This window comes from Eulemur rufifrons, chromosome 29, assembly GCF_041146395.1.
Source record: "Eulemur rufifrons isolate Redbay chromosome 29, OSU_ERuf_1, whole genome shotgun sequence".
In the NCBI taxonomy this organism is placed as follows: Eukaryota; Metazoa; Chordata; class Mammalia; order Primates; family Lemuridae; genus Eulemur; species Eulemur rufifrons.
The window spans coordinates 96,673,944-96,694,301 of record NC_091011.1 but is presented as its reverse complement, the minus strand read 5'-3'; the positions used below and the strand labels follow the sequence as shown (position 1 = coordinate 96,694,301).

The 20,358-nt window shown below is 37.0% G+C and overlaps 1 protein-coding gene across 8 annotated transcripts in view; it reads right to left on the bottom strand.

The window, feature by feature from the left end:
* The window catches only part of ACTR3B (actin related protein 3B), a 70,527-nt gene that overhangs the window by 40,061 nt on the left and 10,108 nt on the right, over positions 1-20,358 (bottom strand). For 5 of the 8 annotated variants that reach the window (XM_069461274.1, XM_069461271.1, XM_069461272.1 and 2 more), the window contains exon 2: positions 7,701-7,756. The exons of the other annotated variants lie outside the window; for them this stretch is intronic. Coding sequence is in view for 3 of the 5 variants with exons in the window: in XM_069461271.1 (XP_069317372.1) it covers positions 7,701-7,756 (56 nt within the window). In the remaining 2 variants the exon portion in view is untranslated. The remainder of the gene's footprint in view (positions 1-7,700; positions 7,757-20,358) is intronic. 8 annotated transcript variants of the gene reach the window in all.

Genomic DNA, 20,358 nt, shown 5'->3' with positions numbered 1-20,358 from the left:
TAGATTAAAAAATATGAATGAATTCTGCTGTCTATAAGAAGCTCTCTTCAAATGTAATGATATACATAAGTTGAATGTAGAATGATGGAAAAAGATATTCCATGCAAACAGTAATCAAAAGAAAGCCGAGTGGCTACACTGCTATCAGAAAAGGTAGGCTTTAGAGCAAAGAAAATTAACCACTGAGATACACAGGGATATCACATAATGATAAAAGGTTAGTTCATCAAGAAGACAGCAATCTTAAATGTAGATGCACCAGAGAACAAAGCTGCAAAATATGTGAAGCAAAACTGATGGGAGAAACACACAAATCCACAATTATAACTGTAGACTTCAATACCTCTCTCAACAATTGATAGAACAAATAGACAGAAAATAAGCAAGGATATAGAAGAACTCAGCATCATCATCAACCTATGAGATCTAATTGACATTTTTACAGAACACTACCAAACAAGAGCAATATTCACGTTTTCAAATGCCCATGGAACTCGTACCAAAACAAACATTGTCCTGGGCCATAAAACAAACCTCAACAAATTTTAAAGAATTTAAGTCATAAAGATTGTGCTTTCTGACTATAATAGAATTAACCCATAAACCAATAACAGAAAGATAATGAAAAAAATCTCCCGAACAGCAAACACTTAGAAACTAAACAACACAGTTCTAAATAATCCACAGGTCAAAAGGAGTCTCAGAGAAACTAAAAAATACATGGACAGGATAAAATGAAAATATAGCATATCAAAACGTATGGGACACAGCTAAAGCAGTGTTAAGAGGGATAATAGCACTAAATTCTTACATTAGAAAAGAAAGAGTCTCAAATCAATAATGTAAGTTCCCACCTTATGAACTGTGAACTAAAATAAAATCCTGACCCCTTCTTGGCCAAAAGGGACCCCAGAGAAACCTTAAAACTGAATTCCCAGCCATGAGGGAACGGGAGGTCAGACAGGCTTCATTATACCCCCCTGGCTAACAGCTACCAGGCTTTCTTCCCTAAAGACTAAACAGAAACCAATCCCATGATTACTCCCTACTTTTGGCAGTTTCAATATGACAACTGACCAGCATTCCTTCCTGATAAGAGAAGGCCAGCCATGGAGTGGTTCTGCCCAATCTACAAAGGCTGTGCACAGAGGGCTTCTGTGTCCTCTGCTTCACCTTTTGACATCAGAGGGCTGAAAATTCCACCCTCAGATCATGTTAAGGCTGCCATTTTCTGAACATGGATTCTATGAAGGGACATGAAACTCAATTGCACATATGCATGCTTCTCCTTTCATAGATATTCATAACTCCTCCTACAGCTTATTAACTATGTACATTCAGCCACCCCATTCAGCATAAATTCCTGTTCCCTATAGCATTCCCTCAAAGTACATGCTCTTGGCTTCTGCCTGAAGCTATTGCTTCCCAGCCTGCAAGATAGTCAGCCTGCAACCTGCAACCCTGTATGAGAAACAAAACTCTCTAGCCAGGTGCGGTGGCCCAGACCTATAATCCCAGTACCCTGGGAGGTCGAGGCAGGAGTTCGAGACCAACCTGGGCATCTAGTAAGACCCCATCTCTACAATAAATTTTAAAAATTAGCTGGGCGTGGCAGTCCACACCTGTAGTTCTAGCTACCTGGGAGGCTGATGCCAGAGGATCAACTGAACCAGGAGTTCAAGGTTGCAGTGATTGGCCACTGCACTACAGCCTGGGTGACAAAGCAAGACCCTGTCTCTTAAAAAAAAAAAAAAAAAAGAGAAACACTAACAAGATTAAACTTAATAAAGTACAATGTAAAAGGTCTACAGTTAAAAAAAAAAAATTATATGAGTATAGAATGTGGGTAACCAGAAGAGACAGACTATTTTCCTAAATGCTAAAATGTCATGTGAAGCCAAAAAAAAATCACCTGAGGACAATCTATGGAAGATTATCAGGAAGAGTGTAGCTAAGGATTTAAATATAGATATTTAAGAACACTCGCTAGTTGAGAGACACAACAATATTAATTTTTAAAATAAAAATATCCAGTGTATTTCTCAAAATACTGTTACATATTTTACTAAAGCTTCAAAGAATAAATAATTCCTATCTTAAGAAAACTGTTCCAGGGAATAAAAAAAGAAAGCTGACAAATTTATTTTATGAAGCCAGGATAATCTTGATACACAAACCAGACGAAAACAGTACAAGAAATGAAAATTACAGAGAAATCTTACTTTTCAATATTGATGCAAAGATCCCAAACAAATATTTGCAATTACAGTTCAGTATATACTTCATATTTCATAACCAAGTAAAGTTTATCCCCAAAATTAAATAACAGTTCAATATTTGAAAATATATTAATGTAATTCATCCTATTAAAAGCATAAATGTCCAAAACTGTATGATCATCTCAATAAAGAAAAAGCCTTAAATAAATGTCAACACCCATTCATGATTTAAAAAAGAAAAAAAAAAAAACTATGATTAGCCTAGGAATAGAAGAGCACTGTTTTCATCTGAAAAAGCATTTCCCCAAAAACCTACAGCAATCACTAAACACTAAAATCTCATTGTCTTAAAAGTCAGAAAGAAAAAAGCATTTGCTATCTCTAGTTCTAGTCACTATCTAAGCAGAAGTTCCAGCTAGCACACCACCACCAAGAAAAGGAACATGAAGTATTAGGATTGGAAGAAACAAAATAACCATTATTTGTAGGTAATACAATAGTCTGCATAGAAAACTTAAAATAATGTACAGACTATTAGAACAAATAAGAAAGGTCAGAAAGATTGTTGGATTCGAAAACAACCTATAAACCTCAGCAGCATTCCTATATTCTGGCAATGACTAATTAGAAAATGTAATTTTTTAAAAAAAATTTGACAATAGCAACAAAAACATAAAAAGTACCTAAAAATAAATCTAGCAAAAGCTGTGTAAGAGCTTTTTAAGGAACATTATAGGCCAGGCACAGTGGCTGACACCTGTAATCCCAGAACTTTGGGAAGGTGAGCTGGGAGAATCACTTGAGCCCAGGAGTTGCAGTTACGGTGAACTATGATGCACCACTGCACTCTAGCCTAGGTGACAGAGTGACACCTTGTCCCCAAAAAAAAAAAAAAAAAAAGAGGCCAGGCAAGGTGGGTCATGCCTGTAATCCCAGCATGGGAGCTGAGGCAGGAAGATGGATTGAGGTGGGGAGTTCAAGACCAACCAGAGTAAGAGCAAGACCCCATGTCTACTAAAAATAGAAAAATGAGCTGGGCGAGGTGGTGCCAGCTACTCAGGAGGCTGAGGCAGGAGGATTGCTTGAGCCAAGGAGTTTGAGGTTGCTGTGAGCTGTGTGATGTCACTGTATTCTAGCCCAGGCAACAGAGCGAAATCTTGTCTCCAAAAAAAGAGAGAGAGAGAGAGAAAGAAAAGAGTATTATGAAACACTACTGAAAAACACAAGTGGCATTAATAAACAATAAAACACATATACTAGATTCACAGATAAAAACATTCAATCATGGATATTCAAGGATAGGAATACTCAATTCCTGTCCATAAATGTCAAATCCAAATTTGATGTCAAATCTTTCCCAAATTAATCTATAAATAATGTGTCTCTAATCAAAACTCCATTATAATTTTTCATGGAACTTAAAGCTAATTCTAAAATTGACAGCAAATAGTAAAGGCCAAAGCTTTTCTGAGAAAAAAAAAAATGAAGAGGAACTGGACCTATGAGATAAAGATATATGATAAGGTAATAGTATTTAACACTGCAAAATTGGAACAGAGATAGATAAATATATCAATAAAACAAAACAGAGAGACCAAAAATATTCCCAGGCATATGTGATACCTCAATATGATCAAAGAAGCATGTCAAATTGGAATGTACTCTTCAATACAACTGGCCTTCCACTTACAAAACAAATAAAATTAGTTACCTCTTCCATACCATATTCAACAAAATAATCTAAAATTTTCTTAGCAGAAAATACAGAAATTCTTTATGACTTTGGAGTAGAAATGCATTTTTTTTAAATAGAAGCAAATTATAAGAGGAAAAGACAAAAATTTTACTATATCAACATTTAAAATATGTAGATGATTAAAAAAATCATTTAAAAGTGTTACAGAATAAACGAAGATATCTGCAACAAATCAGTATTCAGCATATACAAAGAGTTCCTGTAACTCCATAAAAGAGACAAAAATGCAGTAGAAAAATGGGCAAAGATATGAACAGGCAATGAAAGGTCCTCAACCTTACAAGTAATCAGACAAATGTAAATTTTAAAAATTCATTATACTGGCAAAAATTTAAGTTTCACAATAACAATTGTTGTCAAGGATAAGCAGAAACAGTCATTCTCACACATTGCTGATGGGATATAAACTAGTTCAACCACCTGGAAAAGCAATTTGTCAATACCTAATAAAGATGAAGAGGTACACTCTATAATGAAACAATTCCATTTCTGATTATTTCCTCAAAGGAAACTAGCACATGTGCATAAGGAGATATTTATTGAACCATTTTGTATAACAAGAAATGTGGAAAATACCCAAATGAAAAAAAATTATTATATATTCACATGTTAGAATTCTGATCTAGATCTGTGTGTGTGTATGTGTGTGTGTGTATATATATATGTGTGTGTGTGTTAAAAACATAACATTGAGGGTTTTTTAAGACAATGCATAAAGTTAGTTATAGTTTGATACCATTTTAGAAATGTTTAAACTCCCAAAACAATGCATCTTTATATAGGTAATGTAAGGATAAAACATGCACTGGAAACCTGCCAGAAAATACCCATCAGAGGACAGAGAGGGCAAGGGAAGAGGGGAAAAAAATAGGGGGGTCGTACTCTATAAAGGGTCATTTATTTACTCTGACACAAAGATGAAATAATGTTGACATGTTCATTCCAGGTGATAGGTCCATGGGTCATGGGTCTTCACTATGTTTTCTTTTGCCTTTTTTTTTTCTAAAATCAGCATTTTAAGGCTTTATTTAATAAAAATACAAAAACATCTCAGGGCTCAATCTCTACCTCCAGTCTAGATCTCTTCCCTGAGCATTAAACCTTTTACCCAGTTGCCTGTTGGACCAGCACACCTGAACTCTCCAAACATCAAACAGGTCTGAAAGGTACTTACTTCCTCTGACCCCTCCCTTTTCCTCCCCCATCCTCTTTTGATTGATGTCATCACCATACCTTCCTCTGCCTGAAGCAGTCTGATGACTCCCAATATTCTCAAACAACTTAATAACCAAAAAAAAAAAAAGGTAGGGAAAAACTTTCTTCAAACAATCAAGCAAATTCTGCACAGAAGCTCTCACGGATCAGATACAAGCAGGGCTGCCCTGGAGCGCAGGGACAGGGCTTGGCGCTCTCTAGTCTGGGGGCCAGGCCTCTAATGGTGGCCCTCAGAAACATCCTGAAAATTCCTGGCATGTAAAATATAAGTAAAATTCTTTAAGAGGAGCCTTCAAAGTCCTTCATCATCAGCCCTTCTCCACATTTCCAAACACACCTCCGGCTGCTCTGCTGGGAGCTGCAATCTCCCCTCCTGTTTCCCCACACCCCATGGTGTTTCGTCTCTGTGCCCAACAAATCAGAAAGTCTTGCTCCAGCACTCACCACACAGCAGCACATTTGCACAAAAGCTCCACCTTTTCTCTTCTGATGCCACTTTAGCACATACGTAACCAGAAAAATGGTTCCACTCCCAGCACCAAGACAAGCAGTGGGCCAACTGCCCAAGGTAACCCAGGCCCTCCACCTACCCTACCACCGTCACTTCTGCCCGAGCACCTTCTATGCCTTGCCTCCTGGGGCCTCTCTATCCTTTGCAACAAATTCAGCCAACAATGTAACTGTTCTTGTACTCCCACCTCTTTGACATTTTTATTATCTTTCTAGCTTCTGCCACTGCTAAGGTTCTGACAGCACCAGCCTGAGAGCTCTCCTGCCTTTTGACAGTGAATGAAATCCTGCTAATAACTGTCTTCAATTCCCCTCTCTATTAATGATGACAGGTTAAATGGAGCATCCAACTGAATGCTACAGACAGCTTTAAATGGCAGCACATTAAAGCAAAAGGTGTAAGGTCAGCCTTTTACAGTTGTTGCACTTAACAAGGTTAAAATCAAATTTTCTGCTTTGAAAAGTCAGGAAGTTCAATTTATCAACTCGGCATGGAATGATCAAGTTCTAGGGCATTCACATTAATAAAATTCACAAAACATCAATTCATTCTACAGAATGCCAATTGTTACGCACTGAACCATGTCCCCACAAAATTCACATATTGAAGGCCTAACCCTCAATGGGACTACATTTGGAGACAGGACTTTCAGGGAGGTAGTTAAGGTTACATGTGGGATCCTAAACCGGTAAGAGTGGTGGCTCTATAAAAAGTGGAAGAGACACCAGAAAGTTCTGTCCCCAGCCCCAACCCCACACGCCCACACAAAGGCTACGCGAGGACACACAGAGAAGGCAGCCCTCTGAAAGCCAAGGAGAGACTCAGCCTCCAGAAACCAACCCTGACAGCACCCTGATCTCGGACTTCAGAACTGTGATAAAATTAATTTCTATTGTTTAAGCTACCCAGTCTATGGCATTCTGTTATGGCAATCTGAGCAGACTAAGACTCATTTACGAATTTAAAATGAAGATATAGCGGACCAATCACACCAGTCATCAAGGACAACCCATTCGTGGCACTGGAATGTTTAGATCTAGAAAATCACATCCATGGTCAGTTATCTAGCAGGCAAGGAACAGGACTGAGGTGATTTAAACATTTTCAAGGAATCTGGAGGACACTTTCTAGTGATTTGAATACCCACATTCGACAAATAAGGCTTCCGCCTTCCCTTGAAAAAATACTAGTCAAGCTCCTTGCCTCTGACATTCCTCCACTGTCCCAGTTCCATTCTGGTCAAAAGAGTTTGTCATCACAATGTTACTTACCCCCTAACAACTTAAAATCCCTAAAATCACACTAATCTTACAATAGCTACATTTAGGGAGCAGAGTTTCACTTCACTCTTCAATGATACATCTTACTCTTTGGAAAGCTGTTTCCAAATAATAACCTGAAATTTAGATAGTTTCAGAGATTCCTACCCTATAAACAACCAACCTGACCTTGGGGAGACTCCTGTGGGAAATAAAGAGTGGGTAGGAGGAACTCATTCCAGAATGTGAGGACACTTCTTCTTTTAAGCTTATCATTTTCTACCGACTAAAAATTAAACAAAAACAAAATACTTCTGAACACAACAAAAACAGTCATAAGGCCTCTCATTTCCATCCGTCCAAAAAAAATCTTTCAATAGAGTGAATAGTGCGGTACAGTAGATATTCAGTCCATGAAGTTGCTAAGCTAACAGAACTGTACTTATTTAAAATTACAAATTAATCTTAAAGAATCAGATATACTTTTTCTAGGTAGTTCAGACATGTATGATTAAATAAAAGACCCCTGCCAACCACCCAAGCTGACATATTCCAATGACAGTAACAAAGGGCTGCATCAGAAAGGAATCAAAGGACTAGAAAGGTGTGGGAACCAAAACAATCTCCTAAAAGAAGATGATGGTAAGTAAATTAATACACCTTGAAAAACAGAATTAGAATGCTTAGAACAATTCTGAGAAACATAATCCTTTATAAACCAAGGATAGAGCTTTACTTACATGAAGGAATAATGAACTGTGGCTCAGTGTTGCCTGCGTAGCCAAGCTTGGTGTACCTAAAAGCACAAAGTCATCAACACATGTTTAGATAACAATACTCTCGTCTGTATTCCAACAATGTCTTATCATAAGCTCTCCATGTCCTAAAATATCAAGCCTCAGAATATTCCCTTAAAAAAAAAAAAAATCAATCACAGGGCATCAAACACTAATTCCAAATAAGAAAGCAGTTGCAAAAATTTTAAATATTATGCTTGTTTCTACTGGAAAAAAGAAACATATATACTAATACACAAATTACATTCGTGTACCCCTAATAACTTTAAAAGTGCTTTCACATTCTTTTTGTTTTTACAAAAACCCTGTGAATAAAGTGTATATTATCCCTATTTTGCAGATAAGAAAACTGAGGCACTGAGAAGTTAATTAAGCTACCCAAAGCCAAATAGCTAGGGAAGTGCAAAAAAAGAACTTGAATGTAAATATGCAGGCACATTCCAGCACTGGTTCTCTAGGAAGTATACTTACTTCCTAGAACTTTTATACAAACTTCCTGAACTTTTTTTTTGGGGGGGGGGGGGGCTTAGAAAATGGTTACATAATTTTCTTAAAATGTCATGGCATATGTCTAGAAACAGCTACTGCCATCTCCTGAGAATCATCTGACAGGAGCATCTCTTTATCATCTCATTTCAGAAGGAGCCCATTTTCTGTCAAGATACTCTCTGTATGATAGATTCCAAAAGTCTTAACTAAAACAAATGCCAAAATACTACTATCTGTTCCAAAAGCATTTGCTAATCTCCTAAATATAAAAAAAAAATGGGGAGGGGGAGGTAAAAAAACATCACTTAGAACCATCTGCTGGAAATGAAAAGCTGACAGGCAATAAGTCAACTGAAAAGACTCATCAGTGCTTCCTTCTCTATTAGGACTACTCTAATTAATTGTCAAGTCTGGACAACCAAGCCATCATCCTGTAATAAGGCTTAGCAGTGTTGAAAATGACTTTATTAATTCATTCTATTTTTAAAATTATTTCAAGGTGCTTGATATTAAATTTTGTTGATGTGGTAATATTTCCAAATTCTAATAAATTAATTTTATGATTCTTAAATGTATTCTACATGCTAATTTTACTATTTTTGAACACAGAGTGTATAGATAAGGTTTAGAGAGATTAAAAAAAAAAAAAAAAAAAAGCAAGTCAGCACCCCTTGAATCACACCTTACTGCTGAGCATCCACAGATCTAAGGTTGTCATCCCACAGGAAGCAGGGCAGGACCAGGTCCCGAGACCCCTCAGGCCTTGCAAGGAGTTTCTAGAGGCAAGACCGGTCTGAAGCCCTCCCAAGTTCCACAGAGCTGAGAATAAGGGACACAACCAAGTGGACCCACAGGAACTCCACTCCGGAGCTCCCAGACCCACCCAACCCAGAGCTCAGGTGCTTTCCAGAATAGAGTCAACATAGACTGAACTTTAAAATTCCAGATCCTGCCCAATTTGACCATGATTCTGGAATTATATTCCAGACAGTAAATATAATGAATTACTAACTCAAAGCTAAAGAAGCCTGAAGAGGCCGGGCGCGGTGGCTCACGCCTGTAATCCTAGCACTCTGGGAGGCCGAGGTGGGCGGATCGTTTGAGCTCAGGAGTTCGAGACCAGCCTGAGCAAGAGCGAGACCCCATCTCTACTAAAAATAGAAAGAAATTATATGGACAGCTAAAAATATATATAGAAAAAAATTAGCCGGGCATAGTGGTGCATGCCTGTAGTCCCAGCTACTCGGGAGGCTGAGACAGGAGGATCCCTTGAGCCCAGGAGTCTGAGGTTGCTGTGAGCTAGGCTGACGCCACGGCACTCACTCTAGCCTGGGCAACAGAGTGAGACTCTGTCTCAAAAAAAAAAAAAAAAAAAAAAGCCTGAAGAATCCAATAAGCAGGCAGAAATCACTAAAATCATCTACCTTTATGTTTTTAACAAGTCACACTGGCCAAACCCCCCCCAAAAAAGTATGTACTTTGCACTTAAATAAATCCATTTTCCCACATTGTTAGATTGTGAGTTCCAAGATAACCAGAACAAGGTCCTTTCTCATGGCGGTATCTACACCCCCAGCACAGTATCCAGCACACAGCAAACACTCCATATATATCTGGTGAATGAATTCTTACAAGATGGTTGTGGTTTTTTGGGGGGGTATTTTTTGTTTGATTTTTTTTTTTTTTTTTTTGAGATAGAGTCTCACTCTGTTGCCCCAGATAGAGTGTCGTGGTGTCAGCCTAGCTCACAGCAACCTCAAACTCCTAAGCTCAAGCGATCCTCCTGCCTCAGCCTCCCGAGTAGCTGGGACCATAGGCGGGTGCCATGACGCCCAGCTGATTTTTCTATTTTTAGTAGAAATGAGGTCTTGCTCTCGGTCAGGCGGGTCTCGAATTCCTGACCTGAAGCAATCCTCCCACCTTGGCCTCCCAGAGTGCTAGGATTACAAGTATGAGCCACCATGTCTGGCCCCAGATATTTGAGGGAAAAAAAAAAAAGGCAATCACTATCAAACTGCTGAGATCGGGAGCAATGTGTGAAAGAGGGATACTAAAAGTTAGAAAAAGCATCTGATGGAACCAGAAAAGACCACAGACATTGTCTACTACAATCTTCTACTTAAAAGATGAGAAACCACTTGCATATATTAAATATATAATGAGTTTTTTTAAAAAACCTGAAACTAATATGGTAAAAAGTTAACATTCATTAAGATTAGGTGTTAAATATCATTCATGGCTGTTATTTTTTTGTATTTCAAGTATACTACATTGGTTAAAATCATGCACTTCTCTGCTATTTGCCAAATGTGTAACTTTAGGTAAATTACCCCATCTGTAAAATGGGATAACAATACAACCTACATCCTAGGGTTACGATCATAATTGACTGAGTTAATATATATAAAAATATTAGAACAATGCCATCTACACAGTTTTAATTATTATTTTTATGTTTGAAATACTTCCTAAGTTAAAATTTTGAAAAGTTGAAAAAACAAAAAGCAATGCGTTCCATGTCCCAAGTCACAGCATTCATTCTTTCTACTGTACACAATGGACAGTCTAATTTGTGTAGTGGTGAGAATGAAATGCACAAATGAACGGTGAATCTAGTAGATACCAGGCAGCCTTCCACAACTACGTCCCAAAGTTTTGTACCCTGAAATCGTAACTATGCCCCACAGCAGCAAAAGGTCAGACTACAGAAATGGACTTGAGCACTTTTAGGCCCAAAGCTCTAAAATTCAACTAAATATCGATGATGTCACTCAGCAACAGCTGCTGGAATGTTCAGATTCTGAAGCTGCAGCATTCCTTCAGACAGTATGGCCTTGAAAGGAGGCCTCTGCATAGAGTCGCATGGGTACCTTCAATATCAGTAACATAAGCAAACAATGATTTTCATGACTGAGGCAAACTAATACGAAAATATATTAAGTTTTTGTTTGATTTTTGAGGGTTTTTTTTACCCTGTTCCTTCACTGATATGAAGATATGTTAATACTCTTATTAATTAATAACTTACTATGAGATTTACTCTCCTAAGCAGAACTGAAGCTATAAAAAAAAAAAAAAAAACACACTGGCAAAAGCACAAACTATTCAGATCACTTTATGGTAATTTAACATCTTTCAATTTTCCTTTGCTATTCCTTATATAATAGTATCAAATACACTTGAGGTTTTGTTGCTTTGAATAATCACAATGTAACAAACACCTAATATGGTTTTTCAATAAGAGACATTCAACTTTAAAATTTTAATAAAATCTCCACCGACACAGGCTCAACCCAAACTTCAATGACAATGTATTAAATATAACACTGTAAATATAATCTAAAAAGTACATTTCCTCAAATTCTTTCCTAGGAGGACAACTCAATGCTAGACTGGCATCCCCTATTAGAGATGATAACATAACAGTTCAACCACATAAAGAGCAAGACCAAAAAAAAAGTAAAACATAATTCCTTTTTTTTTTAAATGAGACAACATCTCACTATGTTGTCCAGGCTGGTCTCAAATTCCTAGGATCAAGAGATCCTCCCACAGCTTTCGGAGTAGCTGTGATTATAGGCACGTACCACCCCACCCAGCTAAAACACAATTCATAAATATGGAAAGTGTTCAAGGTACCATTTATGAAAACAAAGAAAGCTCCTTTTTTCAAACAGTTTACTAACTAGAAACTTCATAGCAGGCACCATATTAATCACCGAAGATATTCAGAGACAGAAGATATTAGGGTGGGGGTTGGGAAGGGCCGGGCTAGGAGGTGGAATGACATGGCCCAGGTCCTCAAAGTGTTCCTTAAAATGTTTACTTATTAGATACATGACTTCAAATTCAGCTTTTCTGTTATAACATGGCTTACTTTATCTGGCAGGCAAATTTAAGATTTGGGTAGGCATCGAGAAAGAATCAACCACACCTGGCTGATCAGATCACCTTGGGAAGCTCCAACATACAGATTCCTACAGCCTGTGCAAGACTCACTAATGGGAATCTCCAGAGAAGAAACTTGGGCATCTGCATTTTACACACTTCCCTGGCCCTCCTCCTATGGTCCTGATGGTCAACCTGCCGAGGCATCACTGACCTAAACTACACCACATGCAATTACCTTTAATGTTTTTATATAATGCAAGCTCCCCAACCTCATGTTCATATCCTAACAAAATCACCTACCATTTTTACCAAGTAAGATATATCTATAATGTTGAAGTTTAATACTGGTCAGAAGTTCAGAAGAAAGGACTCAAATGTACCAATTTTGTATTATTTAGAACACTATGTGTTCAGGTACTATATGAAAAAAATGTAAGAAATCCTTTTCAATTAAAACTATTTATGCAATTAAGAGGTAGTGGGAAAAAATCTAGGCTCAATCTATTATAACAGGAAAAAAAAACTAAAAACAGAAACAAGTTATCCTTGGAAAGAGATGATGAGGGAAAAAAATCTCTCAAGCCAAATGAAAATGAAACACTAGAAGCATCCCTATTAAAGTCAGAATTAGCCAAGGAGACTCATTATCATTATTCTGATTTAACATTGTTTTAGAAGAACCATATATTATAAATCACAAACAATACATAAAAGGAATAAATACTGGGAAGGAGGAGGCAAAAATTTGATTACTTACAGATAATAACTGAATACCTGGAATATCTAAGGAAATTAAGTGAAAAACCGAAAGAAATAAGGGAATTCAGTAAGTTTATCAGTTACTAAGTGAATAGACAAAATCAACAACTTTCCTATCTAACAGTAACAAGAATATATACTGGATGAAAAGATTCCACTCAGAATGGCAACAACAACAAAATAATATTACTCTTAAGAATGAACTATATGGGGCCGGGCACAGTGGCTCACGTCTGTAATCCCAACACTCTGGGAGGCCGAGGTGGGAGGATTGTTGGAGCTCAGGAGTTCAAGACCAGCCTGAGTAAGAGCGAGAACCCGTCTCTACTAAAAATAGAAAGAAGTTAGCCAAACAACTAAAAAAAAAAAATAGAAAAAATTAGCCGGGCATGGTGGCCCGTGCCTGTAGTCCCAGCTACCCAGGAGGCTGAGGCAGGAGGATCGCATGAGCTCAGGAGTTCGAGGTTGCTGTGAACTAGGCTGACATCACAGCACTCTAGCCCAGGCACCAAACAGAGTGAGACTGTTTCAAAAAAAAAAAAAAAGAAGAATGAACTATATGATGTGAACTCTCCATATACAAGCAAATAAGAGACACGCCTTAATCTTATACAGGATGAGTCAATATTTTTTAAAGAAACATCAAATAACACTAAAATCTGCCTATAAATTTAATGCAAAACCATTCAAAATCTGGGCCAATACTGAAGGTGGTAATAAATTACACATGGGTGGTAGTAAAAGGTTGAAGAGTCATTATAAAGAGAAGTTCCACATGATCTATCAATATTTTTAATGCAAATACTCTATTGCCCAGATAGTTTTCGTGCATATACACTGTTATCCAAATAGCTCATTTCTAGGAATTTACCCCCACAGAAGCATTTTTACATTTACACAAAGATATGCACAAAAAATGTTCACTGAAGCACTACAATAGCAAAACAAAAAACTAGAAACACTCAAAATAGAGGATATATTAAATAAATTATATTACATCCATTCAGTAAATTGTCAAACCACCATCCAAAATAAAGATTTATAGTTACTGCCATAAACAGATGCATAATATAGTTTGAAAGTAGTTGCAAACAGTATATAATTATGACATGAGGCAGTATAATGGCGCCACAATGCTAGGTTCAAATACCAGCAACAGCTATGTGATTTTAGGCAAGAAAATTAATCCCTCCATACCTGTTTCTTCATCTGTACAATGTTGGTAATAATCCCCACCTCAATGTTAAATGTTACCATTTTTGGAAAATATTTCCCAATTCAAAAAGTAAAAGTAGGATCTCATTGAATAATTTTATCTGTAACTTAGGGAAGGCTTCAAAAATAAGAAAATTTTTTAAAATAACACTAACTTTGGCCACGTGTGGCGGCTCACACCTGTAATCCTACCACTTTGGGAGGCCAAGGCAGAAGGATTGTTTGAGGCCAGGAGTTAGACCAGCCTGAGCAAGAGCGAGATTCCATCTCTACATAAAAACAGAAAAATTAGCCAGGTGTGGTGGCGTGCACCTGTAGTCCCAGCTCTCTGGGAGGCCTAGGCGGGAGCATCGCTTGAGCCCAGGAGTTCGAGGTTGCAGTGAGCTATGACCACATCACTGCACTCCAGCCTGAGCAACAGAGCCAGGCCCTGTCTCAAAAAAACAAAAATAAAATAAATAATAATTTTATTTACTTACTACTAAATATTACTTGATATGTACTAGTGATATCTATTTCTTCCATGAATTGTCCTTAGATAACTTTTCTACTAAAGTTCTAGTGTCTTCTCATCAATATGTGTGAAATCTTACATACTGAGGATATTAATGCTTGCTCATATATATTGCTAATTTTTCTGTTTGCTGTTTTACCCTGAGTTATACAATTTCTGAAATGTTATCATTTAAACAGTTTAGATGATCAAATATACCAATTATTTTCCTGAATTCTTTTCTTTATATGTCTACTTTGAAAGACTCTCTATATGCTAAAATATCGTATTACTACTCTTCTGGTTTTATGTATACATCTTTTATCCCAAATGGGAAGAACTACACTAATCAAATTTCCCAAACCTGTGTACATAAGCATTCAAGACCATCAACTCTTACATTAATTGCCCTTGGTTTTTGTTAGTTCTAACACTACCTTCCAAAAGATAGTCAGCATGGTAGAGGCAGGCACCATTCTCCAAATTATATAAACTACTGATTGCCAGCCACTTTCTCAAATTCAAGACCACCTTCCTTCCATTCCTACCCTAACTTAAGACCTTTTTTCATAAGGTAATCAGGAAAGACAGAAGAGGAAGCTATGGAAATGGAATCAATACCGCCTAAGGCAATACCAATAGTTACACCTCTGCCTTTTAAACAAAAAAGGTTCTCATAGTTCAAAATTCAAAGCAGTATGAAAAGGTCTCCATTAAGAAGTTTCACTCCTATTCCTACACCCATCTACCCCATTTCTGCCTTTCATCCACCTGCTATTCTAGTGTATCTTTCCAATGTTTCTTTCTATAAATATAATATATCCTTATTTGCCCCAAACATTTTAAACAGACCTCATGCAAAGACTCTTTCACTCTTCTTGTTAAATGCCACTATCTTTCAATGGCAGTAACATGCAGACTTTCAATTCTGCAAAGTCAGGAGAATTAATCTACCATTCACTCAACATATTTATATATAATTGAAATTCCTCCTACAACCATGTGTCTTGAGCAGAAGGTGCCAATGTAAGCTCAATTAATTTATGTTCTAAAGTGGAAATGTTACATCTTAAAACAGTGTTTTACATCTTTACATCTTTAAATAGTGTTCTCAAACTCTATCCTGCAGGGAGCTTCTTTTGATTAAGTCCCCCTGTGAGGGCCAGTCTCAAATCCCAAACTTCAGTCAGAATAGCTCTATTCCCTCCTAACATCTTCATAGTTTAAATATGGTTTTGAAAAAAGTAAAACTGTTCCCAGATCTTAATGATAAAAGTTTTTAAATAATACAATCCCATACTATTCACTGTAAATTAATATATGATCAATTTTTAATGTTGCCTGGCTGTTGTATAGAAAAGTGTATTCTCTCCTTATAGAACAAAGAATTCAATATATAAGTTCAACTGTGTTATTTTCTCTAAATCTAGTATCTTTTTTGTGTGTCTATTTGATCTGCCTTTATTACTTAACATACTTTTCTACTTTTCCATCTAAATGCATTTTCTTTGCCCCTACATTATTTGGTAAACATAAGATCATGAGGTATTGCCCCTTTGTGGATTTTGAACGTTATAAAGTGAACTCTGACTTCCAGTTAAAATGGTGTTTAGGTCGGGCACTGTGGCTCACACCTGTAATCCCAGCACTTTGGGAGGCTGAGGCAGAAGGATCAGTTCAGGCCAGGAGTTCAAAATCAGCCTGGGCAACAAGGGAGACCCCATCTCTACCAAAAAATAAATAAAAATAAAAAAGCTAGGTATAGTGGCACATGCCTATAGTCTCAAGAGGCTGAGGTGGGAGCATCGCTTGAGCCCAGCATGGTGGGCGACAGAGCAAAACCCTGTCTCACTGGGGAAAAAAAATGGTGTTCAAAAAATGTTTTAACTGTTTAAATGGCAAACTAAACATATGATCTAATCTCACTCTTTCCTGAAGCCCCACTGAAACAAAAGCAAAATGATTTTTTAAAAGCAATATTAACTCACAGGAATAGGAAGGAGACAATACCAAGATTCTGGCCCTGGAAAGCTGATGCCCTGTGGTATCTGACTTTGGAGATGTAGGAGAGCCAGCAGAGGCAAGAGCCGAGAACCAGCCCAACATACACCCCAGACTCTCAAAGGCTCTGGAGGTGGTTGGTGCACAGGTACCCGAAATACTGAGGCCAGGGGGAGAGCCCCTCCCCTGTGCCACACTGCAGGGCACTTGTTCCTCCCTGGCTCCAGCAACCTCTCGAAGCTGATTCTCTGGAATATGTAAAGCAAAGTGTTCTTGGACTCAAGTCAACTGGCAAGGGTCAGAGTACAAGGATAAAATCAAAACTTTTTAAATGAACCAAAAAAATAATAAACCCTTATTTCATGTAAAGCTTTTTCTTTTGCATTCAAATGATATTCCTGCTTTCTTTTACTTTGCATTAGTTTGGTATATTTTTGACCATCCTTTTACTTTCTGAATGACTGTAACTTATATGTAACCAACATAGTTTTAGTTAAGAATATGAATTTAGTTGAGTCAATACCAAGTGAGTTCATCTCATGAGCAAAGGACCTAAGTCTTACACTTGTTTTAGCTTTTAGCTTTTATACTATTCTTCGTGGTTGCCTTTGTTTTCTATCTTTTGCTCAGTGATCTGTTTTCTTATTAGTTGTTTTTCTTCCTCCTAATTTGTAAATTTCAAAGTCTGTTTTCAGTATAATAGGCTTCTCAATTTATCAACTTCAAAAATGAAATGGTATTCCTTAACTACATATCATGAAGATGAAGCAGTTAGCACAAAGCATCCCCCTGCTCCCACTCCCCTGCCCTAACCCTAACCTAATAATCCCCATTATGCTGACTTTCAGAAATTTTTGCTATGTAGTGTTATCATTATGCTGGTATTTTTATGACTGGGTCAGTATTTATTCAACTATTAAAGCTGGCATTTTCATACTTCAACCTCTCCATTTGTGGAATCCTCGTTGATTCATCTTTCATTTAGCTGGGTTATATCTACAAGTAGATTTTTCAGTGAGGTTTATGAAATGCTTGTAACACCTGAGCTTTTGCATATTTGAAGATGCAAATGTTGCATTTTAATGACATTTCAATCCAATCACATTGTCTCCCCTATTCCCCAACTTCCCCCATTCTTAGACATTGCTCTATTACCTTCTAGTAAATTACATGGCTGAAAAATATGAGACTGGGTTGATTTTATTTTTTCTGTTATACGTGGCCTGTTTGCTTTTTTCTTTCTTAAATATGTGTAAGATTCTTTCTTTATCTTTCAGGCTTATTAAATTCTCTAGGATGTGTCTCCATTTTAATGACTTTTTACTGAATTTCTCCCAGTTCATAATGAGCCTTTGTATCTATATAATTATATGATCCTTTATTCCAAGAAAACTTTCTTCACCTTTCATTTACGAATGTTTCATCTTTTTCACTTACTCTGTTCCCTCATTAAGAAACACCAGCTCTGACTATGGTAGATCTGATTCTCTTCCATAGCTTCTACCTTCTCTCTAATCACTACTATCTCTTCGTTCTTCCCCACTGTGTTCTATGTCATTTCCCAAAGTTTACCCTCCATGTAACTAAGATTTCAGAACCACTGGTACTACCTCTTGCAATTTCAACATGGTTTTCATTTCTGAAATGATTTTAGTTTCCTTTCTACTTCTTTCCTTATGGATGTCAACTCACTTTCATAGCCTCCTTTTACCTTCCTTTTAATCTTTTTTAATTAATTCTTTCCTCTTTTATTGAGCTCATGTTGTCTAAATTTTTTGAGAGCAAGATGGTTTTATCTAAAATTCCACTCTAATCCCTGAAGTACTCCTTCTTCCAAAGGACATTTTTCATCTACTTTTATTTGCCATATTCCTTTCCAATAGGTCCTTTCGGCATAATGCTCAGCTTTGAATGGGACCAGTTCTCTCTCGACCTGCTCTTTGCTCAACAACAAAACAACTCTTCTCCTCACTTACATAGATACTGAATACAATGTCTTGAAATCTCTATGCAGTCCTTTGGCTGGTTAAGAAAGAAAAATTTGCTGCAACAGTGGGCGGTCAGAGCCTGAATTTGGATATACTTTCCCACTAAGTCTGCTAAACCCTTTGTTTTGGGGATACATCTAATTGCACAGCTCACTGTGGAGGACAGGAGGTTTAAGGGGAAATGGCTTATCTGAGATATCAGCAATTCCTGCTCAAATATAAGCTGGTCATCCTCATAGGCTTCCCCTTTAGGATGCAAAGTCAAAGAACATAAAGACAGCATTACTACATGATCCCTCCTTTAGCCCAGCATGCCTTGCTATTTCGTAGCACAGAAATGAACTGCTGCCAGAATCTCCCTTCTTTGGCAACGGGCTATTCATCCCTGAGCTCCCAGCCCTCCAGTAAGGACTGTGAGTGGTGCCTTCAGGAACTTATGCTTAGACACCTGCAACCTGCCAGAGATGGGCAGCGATGTCACATCTCATATCCTCCCGCAAATGGGTCCACACTCCACTGTAAATTTCATAAAATGTGATATGAGTTTTAGCTATTTTCTTCTCTGTTTTGATTAGTTTCGTTTATTTTGGGAGGTTCCATGAAGGAGTGTTAAGTGAATGTATATTTATACCATGACATGTCCAACAAAGTATGCAAGAACCTTTATAGTAAAAAAAGGATATATGATATATGGTAAAATCAATGCTACTAATGCTTTAGAGAACTTTTCATAAATAAAATTTTATGGTAGTTATAAGGAAAAAAAGTGTAATAATAAATGGCTCTAGATTCTGTCAATATAGATACAACACAAAAATAGCATACATAAAAATAAAATAAACTTGTTAACTATCTAATAGTTATTAATTAGAAAAGACTTTCTTTTCTTTTTTCAAATCAGATCCTGGAAGAGAGGACAAGGAAGGAGAAGAAGAGATTATAAACTAATTTCATTTCTGCTCATAGTTGAGAGCCAGCAGAAAACAGCCACACAATAGGGTTATATATAAAGGTAACTATTAGACAAAAATATAATCCATCCTAAAGTCCACCAAAAAAGATATAAATCAAATAAAACTGACCATACGGCAAAAGATTATATTTAACCATATATGTGTAAAAATGACATAAATATGGCAAAACTGAGGTGAAATATATCAATCATAGTACGTACAAATGTGCTTTATTCACCCATTAAAAGGCAACCTTCTAAAATTGGCTAGAAAGCAAAATCCAACAATATGTTGGGTATAAACAATTCAGAAGGGATAATTACAAAAGGATGGACAAATATATACATACCAGGCAAACACAAGAAGAAGCAAGCAGAGATCACACATCTTGATATCTGACAAAGCAGAATTCGGGGAGAAAACGCTAAAAGAAGACTACTTTACAATGCTAAAGCAACAACTCAAGGGGAGATACAAGTTATTTATATGCAGGTAGCCAGTAAGGCAGCAACAACTTTCATAAAGCAGAAACTACAGGAAACCCAAGGAGAAACAAGAAAAACACTAATAATAGGAGACTTTAACATACCATTCTCAGTCCAAGACAGATAAAGTAGACAAAAAAAATTGGAAGACCTAAATAACATCAATAAGATAGTTAATATAGATATATGTTCAACTCTGAACTCACAAATAGAGATTATACTTTCTTTCCAAGAACATAGAGAATTCACAAACTATATCTTAGTCCACAAAAAAATGAAGTCCAAAGAACAGAAAAATACTACCAGCATTCTCTAACCATAATCTAA